The 13,826-nt window shown below is 42.2% G+C and overlaps 2 protein-coding genes and 1 long non-coding RNA gene across 6 annotated transcripts in view; 1 reads left to right on the top strand and 2 right to left on the bottom strand.

Moving 5' to 3' along the window:
* The window catches only part of TTC28 (tetratricopeptide repeat domain 28), a 118,222-nt gene extending 117,266 nt beyond the window's left edge, over nucleotides 1–956 (bottom strand). For all 4 annotated transcript variants that reach the window (XM_032447826.2, XM_015877937.3, XM_085555991.1 and 1 more), the window contains exon 1: nucleotides 727–956. In XM_032447826.2, the coding sequence (XP_032303717.2) occupies nucleotides 727–819 (93 nt within the window). In that variant the 5' untranslated portion in view covers nucleotides 820–956. The remainder of the gene's footprint in view (nucleotides 1–726) is intronic.
* Nucleotides 957–2,406: 1,450 nt separating this feature from the next.
* On the bottom strand, nucleotides 2,407–8,298 carry CHEK2 (checkpoint kinase 2). Its single transcript, XM_015877939.3, has 6 exons — nucleotides 8,048–8,298; nucleotides 7,768–7,883; nucleotides 7,512–7,597; nucleotides 3,719–3,799; nucleotides 3,011–3,102; nucleotides 2,407–2,505 (listed from the first exon to the last, which is right to left on the bottom strand). Exons 1-6 carry the CDS (start codon nucleotides 8,164–8,166, stop codon nucleotides 2,496–2,498), a joined length of 504 nt encoding a protein of 167 aa, XP_015733425.2. The 5' UTR covers nucleotides 8,167–8,298; the 3' UTR covers nucleotides 2,407–2,495.
* On the top strand, nucleotides 2,470–12,505 carry LOC107321234 (uncharacterized). The gene is made up of 3 exons (XR_014949140.1): nucleotides 2,470–2,510; nucleotides 3,175–3,257; nucleotides 12,368–12,505. It is a non-coding gene; the product is annotated as an uncharacterized LOC107321234 (long non-coding RNA).
* Nucleotides 12,506–13,826: the final 1,321 nt, after the last annotated feature.

The raw sequence follows: 13,826 nt of genomic DNA on the forward strand, positions 1-13,826 counted from the left end.
AGGGAAATAGTTGCAAACTAAAAGGTGAGATCAGACTGCACATAACAAAGTTCTTACACCGAGGGCAGTGATGCACAGAGAGGTGGAGGTGCCCCATCCCTGCAGACACCCACAGTCAGGGATGGGGCTGTGAGCACTGATGGAGCTGTGGGTGTCCCTGTGGGCCTTCAAGGGTCCCTTCCAACTCAAACCATTCTATGATTCTATGACCCACCGTGCTACAGGAACGTGTCTGACACACCAAAAAGATATTTCACACTTTTAACAAAATAGATTCGCTTTTTGCTCATCCTGGAGCCCACGGTGCTACGTACGTCACGCTGCTACTCGTGCTCTCCTCCACACAGAAGGACGCTCCAACGAGCTACGAGCAAAACCACGCACAGAGAAATAACGGTCCGCACGTGAGAAGCAGCGCAGGCACCGCACAGCGGGGCAGGGCAGGGGCCGCTCTCAGTCCCTCACAAAGTCCCGTGAAGAAAATCGGCCCGCCCCGATAGAGCCCCGCGGTGGTTCCCGCATCTCCCTCGGCACGTCCGCGGCCCGCCCGGGGATCCGCCCCGCCCTGCCCCGCTCCTCACCTCCGCGGGGCCTGCGCTCCCCCCGCGGGATCCGGCCTGAGGACTCGGCCCGCCCGCGCTCCGTAACTTCTCCCGCCGCCCCCCGTGAGCTCGAACGGCCGGTTCTCTTCCCGCCCGGCCCTGGGGCCGCCCCGCCGCCACTCACCCGTGGAGGCTCCGCGTCCCGCTCCCGCCGCCGCCTCCCCCTGCCCCCCGCTGCGGCCCCCGGCGGGGCGGGCGGCGCCGCCTGTTGCTCCATCGCGCTCCGGCCCCTCCTCCTCCTCCGCCGCCTCCTCTGGGGGCTGCCGCCGTCGCCGCCGCCGCCCCTCGCCGGACCGATCCCGCTCCTCCCGCCCGGCCCACGGCGCCACGTTCCGGGCCCCGGCTCTGAGGAAACCGCACTGCCCCCCGGCCCCGCCCCCGGGGCTGGGCTCCGCTCGGACCCCGGCCGCCCCCCGCCCGACGGCAACGAGGCCGGACGTCCTGCCCCGCTCCCGGCCGGAGCTCCGGTACCGCTCCGTCCCGCCGGAGCTGAAGGTAAGCGGGCGGCCTGCCCACAGCCACCATGTGCATAACCCCGAGCTCCATCCTCACAAAAAACATAGACCGAAAGTCGCTGTACTGCCGTGAAGGCAGAAAACCCATCTCCTAAAGGCAGCAGAAGCCTCAGCAATGCTTTAGGATGAGTGGTATTCCACAGCACACCTGTTGAGGATTCAGGGACAGTTACCTGCGAACCACGACACTGTTCTCACCAAGCACAGGAACATGCACTCAACAGACTTATGGAACCAGCACCTAACACTTATGGAACCAGCACCCAACCCAGAGACTTCCAAATGCTGCAGGCTCTGCAAGTTGAAAGAAATTGAATGGTTGGAGCTGGAAGGAACCACTGAAGGCCATCCGTACCCACTATCTGCAGTGCCCTTAGTGTAAAACTTCTTCCTTATATCCAATCTAAATCTCCTCTCTTTTAGTTTGAAACCATTTCCCCTTGTCCTATCAGAATGTATTCTAAAGGGTCAGTTCCTTCTTTCTTACAGCTGCTTTAGATACTGAATGCTCATCCTCAGCTCCTTCCCCAGCCTTCTCTTCTCTTGGCCTGTTCTTACAGGGCAGGTGTTCCATTCCTTGGATCATTTTTTTGTGGCCTTGTAATACTATAATACAATGGAAAGCACAGCAGTAATAGCAAAGTAGCACAACCCCAGGCTATAGAAATGAAAATGATCCCAAATGCAGCAACCAAAGACACAAAAACAAGGGAAAAAAAGTTTCTTACCTTGGGAAAAATTCAGGTAGGCAGGGTTCTCCTGCAAGATACCCACACCTCCACTGCCAACCCTTAAATGAGGTCTGAGAAGGGTTGAATCCTGGTTCCACCCCTTCCAGTTACTGAAGGTACATTGCATGCACCTGAACTCCCCTGGGTTGGCCCTGCCTTCCTGCCAGGTGCTCCATCACTGTATCAGGCTGTGACACCACTTCTGCTGCAGGCCCTCATGAAATGAGCATGCAAAGTGTTTATGCGATTACTGCCTCCTCACCATTCACAATGATAGATGCAAGTATCTCATAACGCATATGATCTCTGTCTGCAACAAGCACAAAGGGGAAAAACTTGCCTTGTGTCTTATCTTAATTTATACTTGACAGTGCTTTGTTTTGTAATGGATTAGGTTTTATTCTCTCCTAATCCATTTACAGTAAATGCCTCTAATCATAACATGCGTGATTTTAGGCCAAAGTTATTAAATCGCTCCCTCTTACTAAATAATTAAATTCATATCCTCTAGCAATTGGCGTACAGTCCAAAAACTTTTCCACTTAACAGACAAGAACATTTTAAATTGTTCCACAGTTTAATTCCTTGTTCTTCTCTTACAGGAGCTTATCCAATGATGTAAGGAAGATGGTTACCACGTTTCTTATTCAGTCCATCCTAAGGTAAATAAAAACAGTGCACACTTTTCAAGAAGAGAACAGTTAGCAAGTACAGGCATCTTAAGGATTACAATTATTCTAACCATAGCCCTCCTCATAGTGGATTTCTATTTCTAGGTTTCATGAGGAGGTTACAGATATCATTTTGTGCCAGGTAATGCTATGGTGGGAAGACTAAGCAATACCTTTAAGCCTAAGTTAGAAACTGGAACAGAAGAGCACAGAAGTGTAGATGGGAATGAAATTAGCCTCAAGGTTTTTTGTATCTTCATTCAAGAAGAAACATCTGACATTCCTCTTGAATCAAACAGATGGATGAACTACAGAATGACTATTGATGTAAATTCCCATGCATACACAGCAGTTACTTCATTCTTACAAAGTCGTTTTTATTTAATCAATTGCATCTTCAAACGTTATTCCATCAATAGGATTTTCAAAAATAAAAATTCTGCTTTCCATAAAATAAAGCAATAATTAACAAAAAAAGTCCCCTTTTTCACCTCATTTTCTGAAATGACGTAGAAGGAGCCACACGCTTCGAAGGGACAGATTCATCCTCGTTTTCATGGAGACGTTTTCTCATAGCAATCGGCTAAAAGAAAGATGCAGCAGGATGGCTACATTAATCAGGTAAGACAGAGCTTGACTGTTTTGTCTACTACAGAATTACAGATGTTGGATAAAGTCTCCCTCCTGTAACTGAAACAGCAGCATGACTAACGAGCGTTTCTCTCCAGTGATCTAATGGTAAGTGATCCTTCTCATGTAAGACACTGCCCTTATTCCGTTTTCTGTCTCAGTTGCTCCCTGCTTTGACTGCTGTTTAAAACAATGCTAATTGCTGTCTAGTAATTAATATCACCAATACCACTAAGTTCCACTGCCATCAGAATTTGCCTTTGAATATTAAACATTCATTTACATTATAAAAATCCATCCAAACAGACATGTTCACGTACAGAACTTTGAATATATGGGTAGTCCTTTAAAGCCTACGAGACAGTTTCTTTACATTCAAAGTATCTTGCCAAAGCACAAAAGTAAACTTCTTCTACCAAGAATGCAGGAAAGAATTAATAGACTGCTACATAAAGGCATAATGTACACTTCTATATTAAATTATCAGGATTACGTGTTCTTATTATGGTTTACTTTCAAATCTAGCATAGGCACCAAGTATTAATCTTCACATAATCCACCATTCATACCATTTTTGATGTTTGTGGTGGATTCATAGTGGCACCTGTCTGAGCAAGTAGTTGTTGAAATGTATTTTTCATATCCTCATCCTGTTAAAACAAAACAAAACAAACCATCAGCCTTAATTATTATGAGGAATGTTTAAGGTGGACCAGCAATTGTGGAACAAATAAAAGAGAAAGGGATATAACTCTTCTCCTCACCGTTAGAAAAATAAAGCATGTATTGCTAGGAGAAAGGATCTGAAATGACTGCTCCAGGGAGCTGTAAAACACTGCACAGTGTCACAATTCCTTCTCTAAGGTTTCCAACACCAGGCCCAGTGAAGGAAGTGGTGAATTTATCCTTAACACAACACAACTGAGAAAAGGAATTAGGAGACACTATTTTTGCAGCAAGTAGGTTACACATCATCAGGACGTTGGTCCTTTGAAACATCGGCTTTATTCCCCACGGACTTTATTCTTACTTATCTAATACCAGTCAAGCAAAAGCTGAAATGAGAATACCATACAATGAAGTATAACAATACTGAAACAGCAAAACATACAGGGCTAGGAGCTTGTGCAGATAATTCACTGGTCAGTTTCATCAGGAGAGGCCTCATCAGGACTTGGCACTTTGCTTTAATCAAAATCAAGTTCCTCGCTCTTGAAAAACAAGTATTTTGCTTATAGTCTTACATTTCTAACAATATTTTCATTTCCACCAGCTTAGCATTATCTCAACACGTAGTTTTTAATCACATCTCCAACCCACCATCCTCCTCCTAAACAATCTATTGTATACACTAAGTAGAGAAGAACCAGCTAAAACATCTATATTAAAATGACAGTAACAACTTTTACTTTTAAAATACCCCACCATTACCTCTACCCTATATCCACAGAGCATATTAGAGGTTGTCAATGGAAGGTTTCACTTTTAAAAACCCAAATGATTGTTAACAAATATTTATTATCCATAGGCCATTCATATTGCTACACTGTTCCCTACCATAATAAGTTTACTGGATAATATAGTTTATTCTCTACCAGAAGTGATAAGCCAGAAGCTGCTACTAATGGAAAGAAGTGGACATAGGGATGTTATTAGTCACGCTTCTGCATAAAGTAGCCTGGCTGTAGGAGCATTAGTAGAGGAAAGGGCAGCATGAGGTAGGAAAGCACAGACCATTAGTTAGAAAAACCTACTGTTTAACAGAAAGCCAGACGTGTTTCAAGAGAAAAAGACAGCACACAGATTCATTCTGGTTCAGCTGCCGGGGACTGAGGTGCCCTTGGTCTACACCAGGCAACCTCAGGGAAAAAGGAATTCCACGTGCAAAAGGCATTTAGTTAACACAGTATACTTCCTCTTCTGAAAATAAAACCTAATTCTCTAGTTTCAGCAACTTCTGCAGGAATTCTATTAGAATGGGTTACTATGGATTACCTGCAAACCCTAAATCAGACTTCCAAAGTTGAAATCAGGTCCTGAAACCTTTCCTGGGACTACCTGAAGTATGCTGCTCATAGTGATTTTAACTTAGATCATTTCCTTTGGCTGAGATTTGAACAGTGACTGTAGGTTCACCAGCTGAACAACTGATCTAGAACCAAAAACAGACATTTATTCTTAACAACTACCTGAATATAACAAGTTCTGTAATAACTTCGTTCTATCATCACAGCAAAGATTGGGAAACTCAGAAAAAAGTGAATGAGAGATTCACTGGCAGAGGTACAAGAGAAGTAAGGGCTGTCTATGACTCCTGTGGGCTCCAAAAATTGTAACCCTTTTTTGGGTGGAAGGCAGGGGAAATGGGTTCTTATTCTAAGCTACAGAGTACTGCAGTATCTCCTTTTTTGGTTTAAATATGTTCTTTAGCACTACAGAGGCTTCAATGTGAACATACAATTTATTTTAAATAGAATTTGGACTCGTCTTTTTTCCAGTGTCACGTTTTCCAATTACATAACATCAGTTTTTATTTTATATATTTTTTTAGTTGAGCTGTAAAATTTACATTTTGTTTGGAGAACGTGTGTGCTTACAATAACTGAAACATTCTCTAGTGGACACTGGATCGCTAGAGGGGGCTGACATGCTGTACACATTAAGTATGCATCTTGTGGGTGTTTTCATACTAGACTTTGGAGGTAATACTTACAGAACAACACAAGAGGGAGTGGGGAGCTAGTAGCTCCTTCTCACTCCTTGTGATCGTAAGACTCAAGAAGCTTTACTGGTGGTAGTAGTCAAAGTTTGTGATATTTAGAACTGAACATACTGTATGTTGACCTCTCAAAGCAGGCAGTATATCACCTATAAAAAACTGACATTTTTAATAACAGCCCATGAAGAGAAACAGCTTAAAGAGTGACACCTGAATGCTAGATGACATTCAGGTTTGCAGGTAACACGCTTTATAAAACTTCTTGTCCTGTCTTCAAAATCAAACATAGCAGTAAGAGCTGCCCCTAAAGAGTATATATAATCAAGGCGCTAACAGCTTCATTTCACATACTGACAGATCTCAGCCTCAGCCTGTGTAAATCGCTGTCATATACTTACTCTTTCCCACAATGCATATTCAGTGATTCTTAAAATCAGTATATCATGGTTTGTCAATAACTTACCCTACTCAGCATTATAATCAAAATATAAGAAGCTACAGCCAATTAACCCACTGCAGAAATTATGTGCAAAACTAGAGCAGTAAAAGCCAGGAAGCATGGAAAGTATTTCTAGATGCCTAGCAGTATAATTAAGACAAGTTACTGGCCTACAAACAATTATCCAACTGAATATTCTGTCTCGGTATCTACCAGCTGCTGATGTGAGTGATTCTCCATTGCTTCAGCCTATGCAGATGGCATACGAAGTCACAGGAGATACAGTTCTACGAGTTAGTTAAGCTACAGAGATCACAGTCCAACTCCCTTGTAATGAACGGGACATCTACAGCTAGATGAAGTAATAAAGAGAAAATTGAACAGACATAAAATTAAGCATAGTGTGGTTACTTTGGAGAAGTCAGGAATAAATAATTCCTTTTTCTGTCAGAACTATATGATTTGGAAGGATAAAACTTACCTGCAGTGCACACATGACAAGGTGGAGTACCTATGGTGTACTCATGAATCTCCGTTGTCAAAGGCAGACAAAGGAGAAGTCTAATTTGATGTAAACAATAAGCAATGAGGAATTTATGGTAGGAAAAGGCACCAAACAGCATCAAGCAAGGCTACAAGACTAGGAATAGTAGCAACAACAGTAGAAAAAGAACATGGAACTGAGAAAACTGAGAAAACATACATGCCATGGGAGGGGGTAAGAGCTAACAAAGACTTGTCAGGGCCAGTGGCCAAGAAAACAAGAACAATAAAGAATAGCTGGGGCCTTTGCAAGAATTTAAAATAAGGAGAACAGGAAAAAATGAGAATCTCCGTGCTGCAGAGAAAGCATTTGTTGGGACAGCAAAGAAGCAGGTTTGCTCTGTACACTGCAAGGAAATCCTTGGCACAGAACTAGGTACTGCATGGTCATCTTGCTCATAGCAGTGATCTCTTCAAAACATTCCCTCTGGTTTTAAGCTGTTCAACAGGAAAGTTGTGACTATTAGCATCAGGGCTAATGTCATTCTACAGATTGGGATCTGATGGCTCTTTTTTCCCCATATGTCATTCACAATGCCAGCAAAATAAATGATCAATTTGCAGACATACAGTATGCTCCTCACTTCTTACTTCCCTACAAATAGGGATCAGGATCCCAGAACAACCCAGCTTGGCTGTACTTCATAGACTCAATTCCTACCTGAAGCCAGGGATGCTCTAAGGCTTCCTCTATCGTAAAACGTTTGCTTGGATCCACTACCAGCAGCTTCTTCACAAGATCCAGAGCTAATAATAATAAGATAATAAGAGTTAAGCAATCAGCTACTTAAAAAATGCAACCATATCAACATGCAGTGTACCACAGAAATGGAAACTGAGAAGAAGTTAAAAGAAAACAGAAACTACAACAAAAGAAAAGATCTAGACGTTCTGCTATCTATATAAAGGAGTCATACCCGTGTTGGATACGTGTTTCCATTCTTTTGAGATGAATGTGTATTCCCCACGAGTGATTTGGTCTTTCAGAGATAGCTGAGTATTTTGCTCACTAAATGGTGGATATCCACACAAGCTATATAAGAGAAGAAAACAAACAACAAAGGTTTTGTCGCACAGTGTCATTTTACACATATACATTTTTAAACACACTTTCACTTCCTACTAAATATACTGAAGTTGCCACATCTTGAGCCACGTATCTCAGTGAAAGCCCAAGGCATCTAAGCAGTATCTTACCATACAAAAAGAATAACTCCTAAACTCCAGCAGTCCACAGCTCGGCTGTATCCAGCGGTCCCAAGTGAATTTAGAACCTCAGGAGCAAGATACGTGGGAGTACCACATAATGTTTTCATAAGAGAAGTTTCTCCAAGAATCTTGGATTGTCCAAAATCTGTAATCTTGTATGTAAAAATTGTAACACCACATTACATATTAGGACTGATTGTACTAGAACATACCATATCGTCAGTACACAATAGGAGGTAACATTAAGTCTCTTCTTTCCAAGGCACAGTTCCAGTACAAGACTATGAACAGAATATACCTCAAACATTATTAAAGTCAGTAAGCAGCAATTGAGGAGAATATGAGTAGGGAGAAATATGACAGAGGGTCAGACTTCAAACTAGCACGAAGTATTCTCAAATTTGGACGTGAACGGGCAACCTCAGAATAAAGGTATTTTTGCATACTTGAACATATCATTTTGACATGCACATCTACTTAATGCTCTCTGAAAAAAACACATATAGCTGTCATCATACAGCCTGGATATTGGGGAAAATGCTTTCTGAAATTCACAATCACAGATTTCATTTTTAAAGATGTCTCCCCATTTAAAGTTGTACTCAATTTCATGTTAAACAATAAAGTTTCTCAGTCATCTCACAGAAATGTATGGGTAGAACTAAAGTCCACTAAAGTGAACACATGAAAAGCCTCAAAGGTTACTTCATAGCTTGTATGAGTAACTCTATTCTGTGTGTGTATGCTATGTTTAACTCAATACTGAGAAGCACAGAAAGGAGTACTCCCAAATCTCTACATGAACAGTAAAAACGTATGTTTCCTTGCCTTTATCAGACACGTCTCTTCACAGGATGAAAGCAGCACATTCTCTGGCTTCAGGTCGCGGTGTATGATTCCATTGTCATGAAGATACTGGATAGACACATATATTTGTAAATGAAGAAAAGCAGACAATTATCCTTCTTTAAGATTTCCAGTTTTTCAAATAGCAGTGTCAGGACAACTGAAATTGCTATTCAAGAGATGTGTATGCATTTAAAGCTACACAGCTCATGACCTTTTTTAAAGCCAAAGAAGCCCACACTTCAGTTTGCAAAGACCAAAATGCTCCATCAGGACGCACAGTACAGCACTTAAGCACCATTTGTTTGAAGGCTACTGTACTGATAACTCTTTGCTCACACACTACTGGAAGCCTCATGTGATAATCCTGCCTTAGTGAGCACAGTCTATATTACTGCCTCAATCTCTGGTGGTTGTTTTTTGAAGAATAAGAGTTTGGATGCTATTTGGCTGTATTGAAATACAGAATCTTGTTAAAATTACTTGTTAATAGCACTGCACTGATTACCTGAATGTTTCAGAAGTGACAAAGGACAAAAAAAATATCATCTAATTGACATGCAAATGCATCACTGTGTATTCCTTGATAGAATTCATGACTATATATACCTTCACAGCCAGCAGCATCTGATAAAAGTACAACTTGCAGGTAGCTTCTTTCATCTTGATTGGCCTTGACACTCTGTCATACAATTCTCCTCCTTCCATCCTAAAACAGATGTAGGTAATGAGTCAATATATTACTTCCAAAAGTTTCATCTCATTACACAAAACCAAGACCAAAATTATTTCTTTTGCCTCCAAAATATATTTCAATTCTGAATATGAATGAGCAATGCCCTGAACACTGCTCAGGCATTGCTGACTTAAGGCCTAATCTTCTCAAGTCTTCACTGGAAGAAGTTATAAGATTTCTGATTTACATCCTCTTATCAGCTCAAAATCAAAGCAGAGCCAACCCACAACATCAGCACAGTGGGTGTCTACTCAAGGCACTCATTGCCTTCAATGTGTAGAAGTGATCACTGCCCTGATTATCCCAGCTCCTGATTTTTCAGAGGCTTCAGACAGCGCTTGAAGCCAGCAAAAGGAAAAGAAGAAAACACACATACAACAGAATTCAGAACTATTTACATCCTTTATAGCTATGAAAGCCATTTAATGCCTTTACTTTCAAAGCAGTTACTTACAGTTCCAAAACAATGTAGTAATCCTCCGCTTCAAAGAAGTTTTTGATCTTGATTAAGCAAGGCTAATAAAGAGGAAACACAGATGGACACACTGAAAAGTTGAATCACTTGTAAAAACTAATGTTACCGACCGCGTACCATCTTGAATTTCCTATTTTGGTATCATTTCCCCATGGCAGCTAAATTAGCACTTACATAACCAACAGGCTTTGGCAAATACTTGAATTCAGCCTGTTGTCTTCTCCCCTATACTTCACCCCCTGTACAAAACACACTGAATTCTTGCCACCCCTACAGCTCAGCAGTCACCCTTTTTCCAGTCATCAGTCTCTACAACCCTAATATTTTCCTGATATCCAAGAGCCCATTAATCTGTGCAAGCTTTCTACTTAACAGAAGGAGAATAAAAGCCTTTGGGTGAAGGGGAGCTGGAGGGATAAGGATCCAACTCAAAAACCTGCTGGTGGAGTCTAATGTTGGTTATCTGGCAGTCTGTACAAAGCTGCATCAAGGAGAGATTTCTCCCACAGTGATGGTTGAGGTTGGAACCTCCTCTGCAAAGTGCCTTCCCAAATTTACATCTGAGTTATTCAAGACTTCAAAACCTCCTATCAGCAAAGATACAATAATCTGAAACGTCCTCAATAGACTTATTTAGGCTGCAATAATTATATGCATCATTCTCTACACAGGTAAAATCGATCATTATTATGCTAAGTCAGCAAAGCAGTACACAGCAAAATGAATATAAATGTACAGGGACACTCACGTGATCTATTTTCTTCAAAATCTCTATTTCTGTGTTGATGTTAAAAGCTGGGCTCTGTGAAAAGAATGAAATACCACATGGAGTCACACAGCAATATTTTAGGATAAGACACTTCAGAAATTAAGATCCAACTTAAACAATTCATCTCGACCAGCAGATATCAGCACTGCCCTTCAAACTGCCTCTCTTCAAGATGTTTCCCACATAAGCTACCCCTGAAGTTAAATGCTACTCACTATTACTCTTCATTGTGCTAGAGAAATTAAACAGATTGATCTGAAAACATCTGCATTTTCCTCCTCTGAACCTGTACAACTGGAAATTAGAGAAGCATTCACTGAGCTTGCATATAATCCTGCAGAATTAACAAGGTTAGTCTAACCTGTTTTACCTTCAGTGAACCCACAGCTGCAGAATCTGTATCTCCTTTCTCAATCACCTTCAACCTCTATTTGTATTTTTTCTTCACAGTTCATCCTGTATCTTTACATAAAATAGCACTGATCGATCAGAAGTTGTTTGAATATCTGTTAGGTTCCAGCCATGGCTCCTCTTTCTCCAGCAGCTATGAAAGCAGGCACATGGAAAGCCCTCCCCAGCAGGCTTTGTACCATACCAAGTCTTATGATGAACATACAACACAATTAGCTGAGCTTATAGGCCTCTGGTCAGACCTCCCTGTAATGTAACTTTCTGATGTTTTTTAGGAGATGACACCCCATGAGACTTCCCCACTCCCCCTTATTTGTATATAAGGCATCAGTCCTAACAGAGTTTGGTCAAAGAATAAAAGCAAGCATTTGCTACACAGTTATATATACTCTGTAATATCAAATGCCATCGAGAAATCACACATAGAAAACATCAAGTCAGAAAACCCCCTTTAATTGGAGAGGACTGGAGAGTAAGAGATAAAGGCTGCCCGTATCTGAGAACAGCTGCAAGATGGTCAAAAGACAGAAGCAAAGGTACTTACTGCCTCTCTAACACCACTGGCCATAAACTTCCGCTTGTTGATGATCTTTACTGCAACTTTATTACAAGTGCTCTTCTCAAATGCCAGTTTGACTTCTCCACAGGCACCGCTAGCATGAAAGCACAGCTGTGTTAATGCTTACAGATACCTTCCCAACTCGGCCTAAGAAGCGTGCTGACGTGAACAGGAGGCTCTCACCTCATTAAGACTACGTGCAATTAGAGGCTGCAGCTTTCCAGCTCTCTCAATATAACAGATGGACAAAACTATCTCAGACAATATTCGATAGTATTTAAGCACCAAATGGTGTCAGACCCCAATTTCAACCAATTACAAACGTACTTAAACATTCTTGCGTGTAAAGTAAATAGAAACGTAGTTGTAAGATAGTTTCAGATCTTGAGCAATTAATTCAGAAATCACCACCAATTGCTTTAAAGTATCTCTGATAACCCTCCTATGATTCTGGATATTCCAAGTAATAGATAATGAGACCACTTCTCATTTGTGTTTCATCTTCATTAAAGCCCAGCACAGTGTGCTCAGGTAGCACAAGGTACCGAAAGCAGTAACAAAATGAAAGGTGCTGCTTCTGATAGAAGGATTCTTACCTTCCCAACGTCTTGGACATGATGTACTTCTCTCGGAGCTCTCTAGGAAACACCAGCTGGTCATCCACCGTGAGGTCAGAAAAGACAAACACTGGGAGATGGGTGGAGAGCATCCTCCTGTTACTTCAAAATGGTTATATAACACTTCCCAAGCTGTTAACAGTCAACAACACAACTGAGCAAATGCTGCCTGCTGGAAACAGCACGGAAATAGGAAAGCAAGAAGAAGAAACAAAAACCCCATCAGCTGATGCTGCAATGATGCTTTAGGCAGGAAATCTCATTCCTGAGAAGTGAGACCTTGGGTATGTGCCAAACACAGCGATAAACTTAGGGCTGTTCTTATTACTGCAGCCACATGGTATTCACCAAACAAGATCCAGATCACAGCACACAGAACCTCCTGGTTGACGACACCCAAAGAGCCCGCATGCATCGCGGTGTATTTTACCCTTGTTAGTCTGAATACATAGTGCGATTTCCGAGTTATGAGTCAGCGGCAGCCTCTTCCCCTTCCCAATGAGCTCTCTGTTAATGAACGTTCCATTTGCGCTGTGGTCTTCAATGTAGGCAACGTGGGAGTTTTTTGGTCCTGTTTCCTAACAGGGAAGAAAAAGAAATCAGAAAGAGAGCAATGGGGAAGAAAAGGACGACAGCAGTGTTGGCTCAATGGAGTACTTCATAAACATGGAGAGGGAACATCACTCAGTGCCTGGTTAAATAAGTCGGGCTGGACATGGCAAACCTTGTGTTCAATAAGATCCCAGCAAAGGTTCACCATTCTCAATTATGGCCATACACAGAGAAAGAAACAACCTTCTTAGCACCTACCCTGAATATTCGGAAGTGCTTCTTGCTGTAGTTCTGGTAAAACCCAGTCTCAGATAATCCGAGCTTAGAAAAACTGTAATCACAGCTTTTGTCTCTTCCAAACCAGTACTCGTCATTGACACAGTCTGCAGAGCATGGGAGAGAGAACACAGCATTGAGGCAGTTATTAACTACTGCCCTGCAGAACGATGCCACACATTATAGTAAAGCATGATAACAAAGACATCAGCATTTACTTCTCCTGATTCCAATGAAACACCATATGCTACCAAAAAGTCATTGAGGAAGGTGGGCAGCCCGAGCTGGGTGCAGCAGCACATGGCAGGGGTGGGGGATCCCTGAGCTCCCCTCCAACCTCAGCCATTCCATGACCCTGTAATTTCACTACATACATCAGCAATTCCATTGTATAACAGCGTCATTTCCCATTCACCTTCAGCGATATATTCACACAATGCAGAAACAAACCGAACCAAACCAAGCTACGGGGCGGACAGACACAGACAGGCAGTGGAGAAGACACGGACTCCGAGCAGAACAGCCG

Source organism: Coturnix japonica, chromosome 9 (assembly GCF_054131305.1).
Source record: "Coturnix japonica strain WE chromosome 9, WE-NBRP24, whole genome shotgun sequence".
Taxonomy (NCBI): domain Eukaryota; kingdom Metazoa; phylum Chordata; class Aves; order Galliformes; family Phasianidae; genus Coturnix; species Coturnix japonica.